Source organism: Manacus candei, unplaced genomic scaffold (assembly GCF_025592945.1).
Source record: "Manacus candei isolate 608988 ecotype Guabito, Panama unplaced genomic scaffold, ASM2559294v1 h1tg000005l, whole genome shotgun sequence".
NCBI lineage: Eukaryota > Metazoa > Chordata > Aves > Passeriformes > Pipridae > Manacus > Manacus candei.
Window position 1 is genome coordinate 23,091,693 of NW_026138053.1, and position 17,682 is coordinate 23,109,374.

Here is a 17,682-nt window from a genome sequence, read left to right on the forward strand (position 1 = left end):
CCAAGGCATGAGCAGTTGGGAATTTGAGGGTCATACTGGAGGTTGCCCACCAGCAGCTTTACCAGCACATCCCAGTGAACTTACTCTCCAGGATGGGGAGTCCTAAATAATACAGAGATTAAGTGGGTTACAAAACCCAGGAGACCACCTGAAAGCAATATATCAGAACACGCTGGAGGTTACCCCAGATCCCTTGTCTCTCTACTAAACACCAGCAAATACAAAACCAGCTCTGTGCAAGAAAGCTCTGGGACATGACCAGAACAGCCCTGCATGTTGCAGTGGCCCAGCTGCAAAAGGCAGTGGTGAGATCTCCCCAACCAGGCATATGGCAACAGACAAGGTGCACATTCCCTTTCAACTGGGAGAAAGAAACTTCACCCTTGAGTGGCACAGGAGACTTGGAGCTGCAGAGATGGTCATGGGAGCCACTAATCCCAGCTCCAGTCTGGCCCCTCTGCTTGGGAGGGTTGCCACCAGAACTCTTTAAAGTGGAACGGATCAAAGGCTCAGCTTCACTGACCCACAGTTATGCACGGCCTCAGCCTTCCCAAGATCCACCTGCTCTGCACCAAGACAATGACCAGGGTAAAAAAGAAAGAAAAAGGGGAAGGAAGCACATTTGTGCAGGGAACCAATTAATCTGTGGAGGCTGGGAAAGCAGTGTCCTCCCTTGCAGCCACCACCATGTCCCAAAGGAGCACATGTTAGGAGGTAACTCAAGCATCTCGAAAGCATTGCCCAAGACCTCTGATGGAGAAACTCTGATCTCCTCCAAGAACGGCCAGTCCCTGGGGACTGCCTCTAAAGTACACAGCAGAGCGTGCCAGGGCAAATTGACTCTGCAGAGAAAGCCTCAGCCCATTTGGAGGAGTTTGTTCCACTCCTCGCTTCAGAAAGTCCAAAAAGTTCATCTGGCGGTGGGAGGGACCTGTCCCCAGCAGCCCAGCCAAGGCAGCCTGGCTAAAAGCAACAAGCTCCAGACAGGGAGAACCAGACAGAAGAACGGAAAAAAATGGACAGGATGTTGGCTGGATTGGCCAGTAATCCCATTTGCAAGAGGTGGGAGCTTCGGAAGGAGATGCTGGTGCTGCTGGATCCAGGGCTGTTTTGAGAACAGCAAGTAAGAGGAACAGAGAAAAAGAGAGGAGGCTGGGGGAAGAGAAGGTAAAAGAAAACAAATCTGCTTTATTATTGCCTGAAACCCAAGGAGACTGATTAAAGCAAACATCCCCCCTGCCCCTTCCAAAGGGTTGTCTCGTCTGCTTCCTAAATCTGATTCCCATTTGTCTCTATACGGTTCTCATTTGTTCTTCATTTAGGTCTCCTCCATGCTCCTTGCCGAGTCTAAGACAGCCCTCTGGAGAGCCATCAGGATGGGCTTCCCCTAGGAACCTGCAAGGGTAATCACTGACCAGGGTCAGACCCAGCACCACTGCCAGTGTAGAGGGAGGAGATGCAGCAAGAGGAAGGCAGCAGGCTGCAACTACACACAATGTGCAAGAGGCCAGGGAGATCCTTGGAAGGAGCTGCCAGAGGGAAGAGAGCATCACTACCCAAAGGTGCTGATGGGAGCCTGGGTGCCTCTGGGGTAGCATTCCCAAAGAGTGAAGCAAACCAATTAAAAAAGAGCAAAAGGAACCAGGAAGAGGGGATGCAGCATGAGCACAGACCCACTGCATGAGCAGTTTCCCTCCTTGTCAGCAGACGGCCTTCTGATTAAACAGGAGCTTAAAAATTACCCTAATGGAGCTCCTTTCAAACACAAACCGCAGGGACCTCTCCTAATTGCACAGCTCCTTTCTCAGTCACAGCCCATGCAGGATAAAGCAGGTCCATACGCCGCCCTTGCCCACAGGTCTGCCTCGGCACACGGGACCAGCACACTCCCCCAGCCATGCCTGCAGCTCCCACCCAGGCACTGGGGCTGGAAGCACTCTGTCATTACAACCCTCACCTTCTGCCCTGGCCCCTGGCTGTTGGATGCCCCCAGGACCACTGCCTTTGCCAAAGGATGTATCCAAGCCCTGACCAAACATGGCAGAAAAAGGGAAATAAAAATCCGTCCTTCTACCCATGTGGACTTTGCCACCTGCATCAGGTGCATGGAAAGACCAGAGACTTCCCCTACCACCACCCTTTGCTGTGTCTCATCTCCTTCCATATTGCTTGTGGGTTTTTCCATTGTAAACAATGCCCATCTGCCCTTGGGATAGTCTCCCTAAACCTCCAGTCATGCCATTGTGCTGCTGTATATGCCATTCTACCCCCAAGAGCCCACAGGTCAGGACCCCACAACTTTCTAGACCTGGATGGCAAAAGAGCCATTTCTAAAGAGAACTCCCACCCTGGGCTGTGCACCTCCCAGCCATGCACTGCAAACCTATCCAAGTGGAAATACAGCCCCCTCTGCCACAGTAAAAACAAACCAGGCACCTGCTGCCCAACCAACTCATCCACCACAAGAGGATACAGGGCAGGGTCTGAACTCTCCAGAGCCAGGGCCAACCCTGCACCCACCTAACATCAGAGCAGGTCCAGAGGGTTGTGCAGGTATCGTTGTGCTACACTACACCACTGTCACCCTCCTGCTTGCTGCCTCCACAGAGCACACAGTACCCACCAGCTGCTCTCCCTGCTCCCTCCTGCCCATAAGGAAAGCAGAGACCCCTGACCTTCTCCAACACATCCCCCCAGCCCGTCCGCAGCTTAAGCAGCCCAGGTGTGCAAATGTTACCCAATGCCCTCGCCAGGCAGAAAGTAAATTCCACCAAACGGGGGAAATGCCAGCCGCAGTCAGACACTGGGATGTGCAAATAGCAGCCGGGGACCTTCGGGAGAGGAACAGCCTGGGCCCAGGCGTTCCTACCGATAATCCTTCTCAGGATGCCTCCTCCAGCAGCTCCTGTGGCAGAGGAAGGATGCTAATTTGACTATTTGAGGGAGCGGGAAAAAAAAAAATAAATTAAACGTTTGCTATTGCGCTAAATGACCTTTTCAGCCACTTGGGGACAGAATTGCACCGGGGCTTTGGAGCGAGCTACAGCGGGCACCGCTCGCTCCCTGCTCCCATGCTGGATGCTCTGCGCCTCCAGATGCATTTAAGAGGTCCATGCCCCCCAGCCACCTCTGACCACGCAGCAACAGAGCTGAAAAACAGCTCCTTTAGAAAAAAAATCTGCACGAAGCAGGGAGGAAGAAGTGGTCTGCTAAGAGCTCGCTGAGCAAAGCGCTCCAGACGGTTTCATTTCACATCGCCGAAAGCGTAAATCAGGGAATTGCTCCTTGGGTTCTTCTCCATTAGCAAAGTATATTGCAACTCCCCTTCCCACCACCGATACTGATCGACACTTCACATCTGCTGACCAGATCTAACAGCCAGGATTTTCCAGGGGGATAATACATTTGCTGAAAACACCATTCCTGCCACCTGCTCCCCCCAAACGCGCAACCGCTCCGGGAGCAGGCTCCTCGCTCTCGGCGGGCACACGCGCAGCACAGCGCTGCAGCCAGAAGCTTCACGAATTCACATGAGAAATAAATAGGTGACCCCTTCAAAGCAAGGGTCATAAACCCTTCAAAACACACCTTCAACCAGTGGAGCACGTCCCACCGCCTGCAACTTCCCTGCCCATGGACAAACACCCTTCTGGAAAGCACAAGCTTCACACAAAACATACGGGAGAGGCTGTGTCCTGTGCTATCAAGTCAGGATTGATGGCTGCAACTCTGTCCAACTCGTTTCTTTTACCATGTAAATTGTGCCTTTTGTCTAGAGATTTGCAATAATCAGAGTATTGCAAATTCATCGTGTTATTGCAATATTTGAAATATTTTTGCAGTTTCTTGCAATATTGCAATTAATCATTTTATTGAAAATTCTTGCAATATTGTTGCAATTAATATATTATTGCAATAATAATTTCGCATATAAGCATCCTCCTCCCAAACAAAAAAAAAAAAAAGACTAAGTTAAAACATTTGCAACCTTTTAAAATTAGAGACTTAAGAGTTAAAAGGCAAATTCACAGCTTCAAGCCAGAAGAGCAACTCATCCAGAGGCTGCCGGTACTGTATCATTCCTAATGTTTCACCAGAGAATCACTGCACAGGGGAAAAAAAAAAGAAAAAAAAAAGTATGTGTGTAAACAAGCAAAGGTACACCCACAAGCAGCTTGGGTTTTGAAACATTAATGTTGAAATTAGAAAGGCACATTTCGGAGAGTTATGGGCAGATTCACTTTCAGTTTGGCTCCAGCCTTTAAATATCAAATGTCAAAGGAAACAACTGCACTGAGTTAACAGAGAAAAATCCCCGTGCTGCGGAGACACATCCGGGATCGGGACCACTGGAGTTGGGAAAGGAGCAGGGACCAGCAATGAACACTTTGCAACTGGAAGGGTATTTTTGCTGGGTAACCTGCCACTGCTAATTCTGCTAATCGACATCACTCTGGAATTTGAAAATGTTATCCAACCAGGAGAGAAACTTGATTTTCCTCTTCTGATAACAAGGATGGGCAGGCCAGCCAGGCTGGGTGAAACCAAAAATGGGACATGGAAATGATGAACTGAGTTTCTGGGTTTGCACTCAGGTGAGAAACAAAAATCCAGCCACCAGCACTTAAACAGGCTGATCCCACTTGCAAAGGCAGCTCCGCTCGTTTTGCAACAAGGCTGAAGTAAAATGGCAAAGTTATCATTTCAGATTAGAGCAGCTCCTCACAGCACCGACTTTCCACTGGGGGGAAATGGGGGTTTTCCATTTATCAGTATATTTAAAAAAAAACAAAAACCAAAAGGGGGGGTGGGGGTTGGAAACACACATCAGCTTAGGGCAAGCAAAAAAAGCTAGTTTGGGTAAGGCTTCTCCTATAAATAAAAGGCTGGGCAGGGAGAGAACAGTGACAATGGACTGCTCGCTCAAGGTGTCAGAGGGGATTTCTGTTATCTGTGCTGGCGACCTCCCCAAAACACAGCAACAGCACATTGCTCCTCGGCAGGCACAGCTTCCCCAGCAGCCAAACCCTCCATCGGGCTGCCCCTTCTCCTGCTGCCTTGCCTTGAACCACCAGGAAGAGGAGCCAGTAAAAGTGTCTTTCTGTCCCAGTTTAAAAATGCAAATATAAATAAATATATATATATATATTTATACATTTTATGTATATATACATACATACACACAGGGGCAGGGCTCACAAGGCCAAGAGATACAAATATTCCTTTCTTTTTTTACTAACTGACACAGTTGCAAACGAATAATTCCAGCCCAAGCTATTCCCAGCACCACGAGGAAGCATCACCTGAGTCCCTCCCCAGCCTGGCTGCTGGCCTGACAACACACATTAATGAATTCAGCCCACAGCCTCCTCAGGCCATGGGTTTCTGTAATTTATCCCGGTACTGCCCACCACACTTTATTATTTAGATCACCGAGGGATGCAACACCTCCAAGGCAGTTTTGCCAACCACCCAGCCCACAAAACCATCGGTTTTGATTTCAAAGGGGGTTCCCAGCAGATGCTCCCCAAAGGATAGGCTTCAAGAGGAGGGATTGCATGGAAAATCCCTGATGTTGACGCCTCTGGAGCACACTGTAGAGGTGATGGTGTGCAAAGCACCACCAAGCACCCAGCACACCCCAAAAAGCCGGGTGTTTGCACGGTCCAGGCTCTAGTAGAGAGTGCAGACTTGGGGTGCCACCTAACTGGCACTCCAAAAGCCAGGCACTGCTCACGAACTGCTTCTCCCACCATGGGGAACACTCACCAGACCGACCGGATCGGGATCCGGTGGATGTTTGGGGAAAGCAAAGGACGCAGATTGAGGCTGGTTTATTAGATTAAGGACAGCCCCATGCAAATAGGGCCATATTGATCCGGTCTGCAAACACCTGGCTGGGAATACAAGCAGCCCCTGAGTATACAGAAGCTGCTGGAGATTATTAACCAGATCCATTGCTGTAAATCACATTACCTCCTTCCAAACCCCGACCCAGCACTGAGTCCCCCTGTGCTAAGCGCTGTACAGGGCACATCCTTGCAGCACAGGGGAGCATCACTTCTCCCTGACTGGCATGGAAAAGCCCAAAGATTCAGCCCAAAAGTGTGGAGCCTGGCAGGGGCATCCTGCTCTGGGGACCATGGAGACAGGTATGTACAGCCCACCTTCCCCACAGCAACTCCCAAAGCAAAGCATGTGTTACCAGGAGAAACTCTCTGTACAGGGAAACTGTCATGGGAATGGTAAAGCAGGAAGAAAAAAAAATTTAAAATAATAAAAAGATGGAAAAAAGAAAATATAACACCTTCAGAGGCAAACTCACCCTCTGGTCCTACTGGCTACCTGGTATTTTGCATCAATTGCAAACCACCCCTGTAGTGCACAGGGCAAACAAAACAGGCTCTCCTGCCTCCCAGAGCACCCCAACTCCAAGCACAGGAAGGAAAAAAATCGTAGTAAAATGCTTCCCAGTAAATTTTCAAGAGATCATGAAACCCTTTGCAGAACTTCATTAGCAGAGAAGGCAGCAGCTCCTGGACTAGAGGAGGAACTGGGGAACGTGGTGCCAAACCAAAGGCAGGGAAGGAATCCTGTCTTTCCTCCCTTCTCCCTGCCAAAATCCCCAGCTCTGATTCAGCAGAAGCACCAGCAGCAGCACAGCCTACTGTATCTCACTGCAAACAAACTCATTTGTGTTTAAACCACCACCCTACTCCCCTCAAGGATTGCTGCATGCAGTAATTTCCTTGTGACGGGAAAAAAAAAAAAAAGCCATGATGAAATTGTCTCAGAGTTTCTCTGCGTTTTGTTTACAACCACTGCCCTCAAACCCAGGGCCAGCACGAGCCTGCTAACAGGAATAAATCTCGCATTTGAGAGCATTTAGAAAAGCTCTGCTCGCAGACAGTCAGCGCTCCGGGGGGGAAATCCCTCTGCAGGTCTCAAATAAGGGAACTTGAACCGTTTTTCCCAGGAGAAATTTAGGCCTGAAAGATCTTCCGAGTTTCTCGTTTGGAGCTACACGACCCGATAACAAGATCTCTTTCCCTGGACTCACCCACAACACTGACTGCTGCCAAGATCACACAGAGGCAAAGGGAGATGGACTAGACAGAGACCCGTGGCAGCAGGGAAGACACACAGAGGATGCTCTGGATAGCTGCTATTTATGCCCGCATCTGGCTAACATAGATATCTTTCAGGCATGCATTAACTGAACGTGAAGATCCCTTCTCCTCCGTGCCTTGTCCGGTGCTGTGAGCCGGCAGCACCCAAAGAGCGGGCAGCCAGCACCTCCCTGCCACCCTCCTTCCCTGTACAAATGCAGCCAACAGCCATCTCTATCCAAAACCTGGGGAGGCCAGTGCAAGCACAGGCTAGGAAGTTTGGGAGCGTGGGATCAAGGAGCACCCATCCCCCAGGAGCAAACAGACGGGGCAGGGAGTGATGGGACACAGCAGAGGCTCCAAGAGCATCCTCCTGCTCTGCTGCAACCACAGCGAAGTTTACTCAACATCAGGCACCCACAAAAACCAAGCCTCGAAATAAAAGCAAACAGGTTTGCTCCTGTGCTCCCCAAACTGTGGGGATTTCCTCAAGAGCGGGAACGATGTGCCAGAGCCAGGCCTGGTTTCTCCACTCTGATAGCAGGGCTGAGGGGGAGGAGGTGGGAGGAAGAGCCCACTGCCAGCCCCATTCTTCCCACCTCCTCCCCTGGAGGATTGCAGGAGGCCAATTTTGATTAAACTAATTAAGCCCGCTCCGTTCAAAGAGCTCCAACCACATGCTACCAGGGGAGAGAAAGAAAATATGAAATTATAAAGAAAAAAAAAAAAGAAGTATCCCTGCAAGCACACTCCTCCAAAGCCATCCATTCCCAGCAGATCCCTGGTGGACAACACCACACTGTAAGAATAAAACCCAGAAAAAAGACTCGCTGCAGTGACAGGTCCAGCCCTGATGACCCTGCAGCTTCCAGCCACCAGGACCTACTGGAACATGGCCCCCTTTCCATCAGGGTGACCAGTTTCCATCCTCTCCCAGCCAGTCCCAAAGGTGGTTGCTCCTCTGGCAGTAATACAGCCCTCCACCAAGCCAGGGTCTCCCAAACCATCCCTATCTTCCAGCCCCTTGCACATTCCCTCCCCTCCTTTCCCTTGAAGACATCAGCTTTCTGGAAGCAATTTAATTGGAGCTACAGAGAGGCTTCCTCAGGCAGTGTGGGTCAGCTGGAGGCCCTGCTTTCCCAAAATGTTTCACTTCCCCCCAAGGCAGCCACACCAGGGACCCTGCAGACCTTTCCTGGCTGGGAGAGAAAAGCATCACTTTTGCCTTCAAAGCCTTTCAACTGGAAGAGGGGAAAAAAAAATAGTAATAACAAATATCAAAGCAAAGGCTTCCTCCCCTTTGAAGGGCAGGAGGGAGAGCAGCCAGGCAAGGGCTGGACCTGCAGAAAGCCGAGCAGGGGACCCCGATCCTGCGGGGCTGGAACATGAGCACTTTTCGTGATGAGCTTTCTCAGAAGCAGGATGATGCCGTAGGTGCAAGAATTGCATTGAAATTCAAATCGGGGTGTTGAACTCTCTCCTGCGCCTTGGGAAACCTCCCTCCGTGGAAACACAGAATAAGGAGGAGGGCAGGGTTTGATACCCCGGAGAAGGGCTTGGGGGGGGGGGGGAAGGAAAGCAAACTGCCCCATCCTGCCCTGAGAAACACTTCAGCCAAGGGGTGCTGGGCTAGCCAATGTACCCTGCTTACAGCACCCCAAAACCACCAGCGCTGCACACACCATGCCTGTCCCTCCTCTGCCCGTGGTGGGATATTAGCTTGGGGGGTGGGGAAGAGAAGGGAGGGAGGGAGGAAGAAAAAGAAACCCCATATCGTAATTGCTATATTAAAGAGAAATAGCAGGCAAGAATAATAAGAGAGGTGTCAGAAGTGAAATACAGTAACAGACATTAAAAAAAAAAAAAAAAAAAAAGACTACAGTTCTGCGATGGGGGTGTTAATTGAACACAGAGCTGGAGAGAACAAAGGGGTGTTAAGGAAGAAAAGAAGGGGAAAAATCCTACCTCCTCCAAAGATCTGATTTGAGTTAAGTTTGGTGAAGATAATGCACAAGGAAAGGTAGCTAAGAGGCACCTTATATAGTTATTTTGTTCTAAAATTAAAAGAAAAAAAAAAGACACAACAAACCCATTATTCAACAACAATTGCACAGCTAATCAGTGCTGTCTATAAATATTCCACTTCGTAAATCCCCCCCTCCACTGGTGCTATGTACATTTTTCTTTTAATCCTGAATTCCTTCAACACAGAAGGGTGAGGAGGGTAAGAAAATAAAAATCGTGTGATTTCAAATAGAAAGTCAGGGTCTTTTTAAGAAGTAGAATTTGCCCGATGCCCTCACCTCCCCCAAATGAGCAGAGAAAGTGAAACGATGGGAAAAGCTCTTAAGGAGGAGGAATCAGATTAAATGGTCATATATCCTGTGCTCAGCCTCTCCCCGCCGGTCCCCGCCGAAAGAGATGGGAGTTGGGAAAGGCTCACAGCTGAAATAGATGCTGCTGCATTTTGACAGCAGATATTTTCCAGTTTGCCATCCAAGGACCCCACGTCTGCGTACGCCTTGCCTGATTCTTCTGCTTAGCTATTCTGCTCATGCAGAGAACAGCTTAAAAAAAAAAAAAAAAAAAAAACATACCAAGGGAGAGAAAAAAAACAAGGGGGAAAAAAAAAAAGCCATAAAGACAGAGCCCCTACCCCTGCCTTCAAACTTTTTATAAATCAGCAATGCAATTTCCGATTTCAATCCCTATTGAAGGAGGAATCAATTGTATTTAGGACAACAATGCCTCCCATTTCCATAATTATTATTCCAAAAAGCCAGCCAGCCATTTGAAGGCAGTCCTGCCCCTTCCCTCGCAACAAAGCGACCAACAGCAAGTGAAAACACACCAAATGAACGCCGGCAACTTCGAGGTATATTTAAGCGGCAATTTTTTTGCCCCCACGTACTCCCACTTGGATCAAACCTCTCAACTTTCAATACTTTTAAACAGACATCACCCCAAAAGCAGCAATCTCCAGGCTGCAGACAAAAGACAACTCACTGAGCTTTTTTTTTTTTTTAATCATTATTATTTTTAAAAAGTGTTTATAAATCCTTTAAAAATAACTGAAGAGCCCAAACGCAAAAGGGAACTCTTCGGCCAACGCAGACGACCTCTTTTTCCAAGAACTTTATGGACACTTTGGGTTTGCTCAAGACAAGGTTAACACTATGAAATATTAGCCATAATGTTGCGAGAGATGGTGGTAAAGTCTCCGTAAGGCTCTGGAGTCACTTAAATCAGGCAGCGGGGTAACCGAACGCACATTTCTGCACATCATAACGCCGGGGGGGAAGATGTACACAAGCACATTCAAACACCCACCAGTGACCACAAACAATCACCAGGATTTCAAACGCGGCACATGCAGAAATCTGGGAAGCTAAATGGAAAGTAGGAAGCAAGAAGAAGTTGCCTCAACTTTCACGCTGCTGCCCACAAGCAAACGGAACCAGGTCGTACCCTCGGCCCCAGAAAAAACACAGGCGAACTTCCTCCTAGCATCGGGCCCACAAAGCAATAATTAAAAAAAAAAAATAATAAAAATAAACCAAAACCATCTGGCCATTTGCTTCCTTACGAAGTGTGACTTTTGGGGATGCAGATGGGGGAGAGGGGAGGAGGTCTTTGAATTTGCAAAGTGAAGGAATTCACTGTAAACATATCTGAGGGTAGATAAACAGCACTCCAAAAGCCATCTTGAGTCAACCTCTTCGGAGACCTCCACAGCGCAGCCCCGTAGCCAAGTAACCCAGGCACAACAGCAACAAATAGCATTTCAGAAAAATGTAAGACAGCCCCAGTTCACACCTGAATATCCTGATTTCCAGCAGCATGCTTCGCCCTATACCATCTCTTTCCGTTGTCCTTAGCAGACAGGAATTATCCCACCTAGTCACTGAGGGTACGTACAGCTCCTCATCCCTCCCCAGCTCGCCAGGACCTCACAGCATCCCCCAAGTCACCTGGATTTTCCCACCAAGTTTAGTCCCAACAGATTCCCCATCCCCTAACTTTGAGACTGCACTGATAGAAATGCCAAACTGGGATTAAACAGCTCCCCTGACAAAAACTGTCCCTGCACAGGCAACGTACACAGCATCAAGTACACATGGAAAAAAAGACAGGCAAACACGTTCTTTGACTCATACAAAATAAAGGAGAAAGAGGGGAAAAGGGAAAGGAACTTGGTGGCTCCTTTTTTTTGTGGAGGCACACAGGGAAACACTATGAAACCCATAAAATCTATTTCTAGACAGACTGCCCCGTGTTACAGCAAATGAACCGTTCAGAGGTTCCCATACCAAACCCACTGCTTGATATTACAGGAACTCTGTAAGGAAGGACTCCTCGGGAAGGTCAGAGCCGGCCCTGCAGCTGTGAGGACTTCGGAGAGCCGAATGCCATCGGTAGGTGCTTTGTCTGGGCTACACACTGCACAAACAACGCTTAACAAAGGGGCCCCTTAGTCATTTTATATATATTGCAAGAGTCAAGTAATTGTATTTTCAATCAGCTGCTCATGCTAGGAGGTTTTATATATATATATTTAAGAAAGGGAAAAAAAAAAATAAGACCCAGTTCAGGCTTCTGAAAGCTGTTCCCCTTTTATGTGTAACTATCAATGTATATCAACTGGGTGTGCAATCATATTTATTGTCACTTTCATTCATGTCATGCCCTTGCTTATATGGCTTAGATATGAATTATTGACTGTTTCAGTCCTTGTTGTAAAGGGGGGACGGGGGGGGAGAAGTCAAGTACTTTGCAGCGTGCTAAAACAAGGCGGATAGATCGGCAGGGAAAAGCCCACGGATCAACTCTGGGCAGCTCAGAAAACCAAGAGCAGAGACGAACAATCCCTCCTCCCCCCTCCAAAATTTCCATCATTCCCCCCACTTTTGTTTTTTTCTATTAAAGAAAAAAAGAGAGATTCCAACAAATACATAAATAAGTGGTGCATGTTGCTAAATGTCCTTCCCTGAGCATCTGTTGTTTAAGATCACCCTTGATTGATGACTGCTATTTTTTAATTGTTGCTTTTAAAATTTAAATGCCCCCCTGGGATGTGTTATAAGTGTGTTAGTACATGGTAGGAGGTCTGGAAAGTGGGAAACAGCAGAACCAACGCTCTCATGCCATTAGCTTCTAAAGAAGCCTGAGAACACCCCATGCCATAAAACAACAGTACCCTAAAGTAACTAACAATCTAATATATTGCTTTCACTAAAGGCAACTGACAACTTGCTCTTACATGAGCTAGCCTGGATGATTGGCAGACAAGAGCATTTTAACCCCTTCTTAAAAAAAAAAAAAAGTAAACCTTTATGTTTACCCGAATACTGATGGCAATAAAACTGTACAATTTCATTTTGCTGGGGTTGTTTCACCCCCACACACACTCTGCATCCAGATTTTATTTTGGTTTTTTTTTTAAACAGTGCCATGTCCTAATGAAGAAACCAGAGCAAGACAGAAATTGCAAGGGGGTTGATTTTTTTTCTTCTCCACAGAAAAAGCAATAAATAAAGAAAGGCTATACAATAGAAATTAAACCACAGTATTTTCCCTTCCAGACACAAACCGCATCATGCAAGTCCACTGCCCGAAGCATTAAAGACTGACAAGTTATTTCTCCCCACTTAAATACTCTTGCATGTGGGGGGGCGCAGGGGGGCACAAACTTGGTGGAATAAAACCCTCAAAGAGCAAAAAGAAAAATAATACAGAATCAACAGCATTGATTTCCTACCTGTTTTTTCTTTGATTTCACACAAGACATTAAAAAGCGCTGGCTTCATCCTGTGGCAGTTTAAAGCATGTTTCCTGGAGAGAAAAGAGAGGAGGGTGAGGTTAGGATGTCACCACGAGGAACAACTTCCCAAATTCAAGCCGGCTGGCGTGTGCGTGCCAGAGGTGGGGGGGGACAGGTTTGTGCCCCCTCAGCCCCAGTGCTGCAAACAGCCACCTACCCAGCATGGGGGAGATGAATAACACTAATTTAGGAATGGCTTGAAAATCGCCTTTGCCACCGAGCAGCTCCCATGGCCAGCGGGAGCCAGGCGATCTCCACGCCGAAGCCAGAAGCTTTTGGGAGCCAAGCTGGCATCAACTGTCTTATTCAATACAGAGTGAGCACTGCACTCTCTCTGTCCCCCACCTCCGATATTACACCCGGCCATGTGCTTTATTAGGCTCGTTCTGTGAGGCAGAGGGAAAATAAACCCCCCTTGCCCCAGCGCTGGAAACATCCTCTGCTTAGAGCTGTCAGTTCGGGGGATCTCAGCGCCCAACTTGGAGCACAGAAACGCACACGTATGGAATGAGAAACCCATTCCTCTACCTCCATGCCACTTACATCCAGCTTATTTGCAGGTGTTAAAAATTTAATTCTTTACAATTGGGACAGTAAACACATTAAAAATCACAGCCGGCTGCTGTTGGGAAGGGGAGGGAATGCTATTCAGCGCCGCTCTTTTTGACTGCTGTTATTTCAGAGCTGACCGTTCTCCCGTGGGTTTTGAGGAGAGACTTTTGGGGGGGGGGGGGGGGGCGAGGGTGGTTTTAATTGGGTGGTTTTAAAACCCACCAAGCACCCGCTGAGGCAAAGAAAAATATCATTTAATTTTTTCTCTCAAGCCACACGACCCTTTAGACAGGGGTTCAGTTGTATAAAGGGCTGTTGCTATCAGGCACCGGTTACGGGATTTCTGTTTACCAACCGAAATTACACGCGAAAGACGATGTGAACATCTGGCAAACATTCACACTACTTACCCCACCACCCACAACATGTTAAAAAGATTTATATATCTGATGAAGTCTCTCAAAGGTGTATACCCTTGCAGAACCACAGTGTTCCCTTATCAGCACACCCAGATGGGCGCAGACATTTGGGTATAAGCAAATCACGTACATATGCTGTCGGGGCCCTCTTACAAATAATGCTGGCACTTTGCATCTTCCCAAAACTTCATTAAAAAAAAAAAGAAAAAAAAGGCAGCAGCAAAATAACCCCTGCAATAGTAGGGTGGAAGGAGGAAATGTAAAGCCAAATATTACTGATAAATACAGTACGTTTGTCAGCTCAGATATAAAAATATTTTTTACAAAAAGTACTGAGGAAGCAGCTGAAATAGACCAGCAAGGCAAACCCATAAAGCCTTCTCTTAGCTCTGTTCTGCTTTGGTTTTAGTGATTTGATTAACTACACTAAATTATCCAGGCAGGAACACACACGATTCCTGCAACTTTCCAAAGAAAGATCCCCTCACTGCCCCGGGTCTGGCCGGGGAGAAAGTGAATGATTTCCTCCTCCTCACAGCTACTCTGCCCCTGCAAGAACATAAGAAAATAAGATCAGCCTCACAACAAGCCTTTTTAGTAAGCAGGAGCTTTACAGAAGCTGTGGAGGTGAGGAGGACGAAAGTTGTGGTTTGGGGGGTACTTTTACCCTCCTGGAAGTTCTTCATAAGCGAGTTTTGGGGCTGTGAGGAGCGTTTTTCCAGGAACAATGTATTCTAGCAATCTGCTCCAGCTCGGGGCATGAATACCAGGGGGAAGGACACCACACCGAGCAGCTCTGCAGCCCAGAAGAGATTTCAAGCATACCCCAGGCGATTCGGGGCAACTTTTTTGTTTTAATTCCTTCATTTGGGTATTTTTTCCCCCCTCCCTTAACTTTTGGTAGCGCTTTAGAAGGTGTGTATTAGGTTTGCACTCCCTGAAGCTCAGGGCAATTCAGATACCGGCTTTTACAGCCTTATTTTTCCTTTTTAAATACATCTGCAATTAAGAAGAAAAAAAAAATAAAAAAGGCGAAGCGTCTACGAGCATCTTCCAAGCGCAGAAACACGGCCTTAAAAATAACACCACTACAGGGCCCTAGGAAAGAACATCATCAGCGGCCCTGAAAGCGGGGCAGCACTTCGTGGCTCTTTCGGAGGAGCCCGGAGCGGAGCCTCCCGCACGCCCAGCCTGCCCCAACCACCATCGCCCTCCGCAATTATCCCCCAGCCCAAAAAGGCTGGGAAAAGCCAGGCCCAGTTTGGGATGGAGGAAGAAGAGGGGGGTTGCAGGCGCTGCGACCCCTCGATACCCCAACGAAGTTGGGGGTGGTGGGAGGGAGGAAATAGGAAATAAAAAGGATGGATATCAACCATTCTTTTCGCCTCCCTCCCCCCGTTTCTCAGCGGCAGGAGCAGCAGGACCCGGTCCCCCGGTGCGCCCCGCGGCCGGGCGCGCTCCCCCCGCCGCACAACAAAGGCCGGGCCGGGGCGCGGGGGAAACTTCCCGGCACCTGCCCCCCCGCGCTCCCCACCGCTCTCACCTGGCCTGCGCCTCGTCCAAACTCTGGTCCGTGATGGTCATGATCTGCTGTAAGATGTCTCCGATGTCCTGCTTCCTGCCTGCCTCCCCCTCCGCCCCGCCTGGTCCATCCTGCATGTGCTGGGACAGGCCCGGGTGCCCCGGCATCCCCACCCCGCTGTGCGTGTGCATCAGCCGCGGCTGGTCATCCATCGCCGGCCGCCGGCCCCGCTCCGCCGCCGCCTCCTGCCCTGGCTGCCGGGAGCGGCGCGGCTGGGCTGGCCGCCTGGCTCCTCGCTTTCTTTTCTTGCTCGCTTTCTTCTTCTTCTTTCCTCCCCCCCTTCCTCCTCCTCCTCCTCCTCCTCCCCAGCCTCTTCCTCTTCGCTTTTTATTTATCCTTCACGCTGGCGCCCGGCTCCGCGGCGGGGAGGAAGAGGAGGAGGAGAAAAAAAAAATGAAGGAGGGGGGAGAGAAAAAAAAAAAAAAAAAGAGGGAGAAAAAAGAAAGGGGAAAAAATCCCTTTGGCTGCTGGAGGAGGAGGAGGAGGAGGAGGAGGAGGGAGGAGGGAGGGAGGGAAGGAGGAGGGAGGGAGAGAGAAGGGGGGGGGTTCCGGGGAAGGGAGGGGAAAACGGCGGCGACTCCAAAAGCAGGGCAGCTCAGCCCCGCGCCGGGGAGGCAGCGGGCGGGCCAGGGGCAGGGGCTGCGCCCGGGGAGGAGGAGGAGGCGGCGGCGGCGGCAGCAGCGGTGGCCGCGGCGGGGCGGCCGCCCGCGATGGCAGCGCCGGAGCTGCCGCGGCCGGAGCGCGGCGGAGCCCCCGCGCAACCGGGGGAGGGCTCCAAACTTTCCCCCACCCTGGGGCCGCGCTCGGGGCTGGCTGGGCCCCCCCTGCGCCGGGCCTGCGCGCACCGCTCCGGCCCTCGCCGCCTGCTTTTGTTCGGCTCCGGACTCCTCAAACTGGCACGGAGGAGCCCGGGGGCGGGGGGAGGAAGGGGCAGCGGCGCCGCCCGCCCCCCCGGCCCCATTGGCGGCGGCGGCGGCGGGAGGGACGGCCCGCGGGCCGCGCCGCCCCCTGCGCGCCCGCCCGTCAATCTCCGGGTTCAGAGGTGGGACGGGGCCGCGCCCCGCCCGCGCCTTAAAGCGACCGAGCCCGAGCGAGCCCGGCGCCGCGGGGGGAAGGGGCGGCCCGGGCCGGGAGTGGGGGCCCCCGCCGGCCGCCATGCGCTGCTCAGCCCCTGCTCGGGCCCCGGCCCGCGGTGCCCGCCGGTCAGAGCGGTGCCTCAGCCTGCCCGCCGCCCCTGGGGCTCACCGCGGCCCCCCGGCTGCTCCTAAGGCTCCTCTCAGCCCCCCACCTCCCCTCCTCCAGCCATCCCGCCTCCCCTCAGCCTTCTCCTTCTCCTGTCAGCCTTCCCGGCCTCCCCACAGCCTGCCTTCCCCCACTCCATCAGCCTTCCCCATCCCCTCGCCCCCCTGATGCCCCCCGGGCAGCCTCTGTGCCTCCCCGCTGCCCCCCAGCCATCCAGCTGGTTCTGACTCCCGACGCTGTCCCGACCTCTCCCAGGACGGAGCAGGGTCCCCCCTTCTGCTGTAGCCACCAGGGAGATCCTTCCCACTCACCTCGGCCACTGATGTCTCCTCATGGTGCTGTTTCTCTCACTAAATCTTGGACCAGACGACCCGCTGTGGTCCCTTCTTACTTGACTGATTCTGCGGTTCTCTCCTTCCTCTTCCCTGACCCATGCAGAGCTTCCCCAAGCACATCACACAAGCCAGCGGTGCCACATCCCACACCTGATGGCCCCTCCCCTGCCCAAACAGTGCAGGAACAGTTGGCAGAGGTCCCAAGGCCACCAAGACCACCATTCCAACCTACGTGTCACAGCACTCTGGAAAGAACAGACTTCCACAGTCCCTTTCTGCCTTCCCTGGGATCTGTCCTGTTGCCACAAAGACCTCAGTATGTCAGCAGGCATGGCCATGGGACTGGGCTGGCCTGCAAATTTGTATACAAAAAAAGAATAAATAAAATAGTTACGGTGATAGAAGAGTTTCTTGCGTGGCAAACAGCTTCAGATTGTCCCTTTCTTGGAATGCCAGCTCCAGGCCCATTATGACACAAGGGAAGATGCACCTAGCCCTGGTTCCTTGCCCTCAGCACCACTTGGGGAAAGACCCATCAGGTTCATTGGAAAGAAAAAATATATAAGGCAATTGTTTTGCTTCCACTCTTCCTTTTTAATGAAACACTTTCCAGTGTTTTAAG

The 17,682-nt window shown here is 50.5% G+C and overlaps 1 protein-coding gene across 2 annotated transcripts in view; it reads right to left on the reverse strand.

Moving 5' to 3' along the window:
- PBX1 (PBX homeobox 1) overlaps positions 1-16,388 on the reverse strand; it is a 128,673-nt gene extending 112,285 nt beyond the window's left edge. Inside the window, exons 1-2 of one of the 2 annotated variants that reach the window (XM_051806725.1) lie at positions 15,445-16,388; positions 12,868-12,941 (exon numbers count right to left, since the gene is read on the reverse strand). In XM_051806725.1, coding sequence (XP_051662685.1) covers positions 12,868-12,941; positions 15,445-15,635 — 265 coding nt within the window. In that variant the 5' untranslated portion in view covers positions 15,636-16,388. The remainder of the gene's footprint in view (positions 1-12,867; positions 12,942-15,444) is intronic. The other variant, XM_051806721.1, reaches the window with a different exon arrangement.
- Between the last annotated feature and the right edge of the window lie 1,294 nt (positions 16,389-17,682).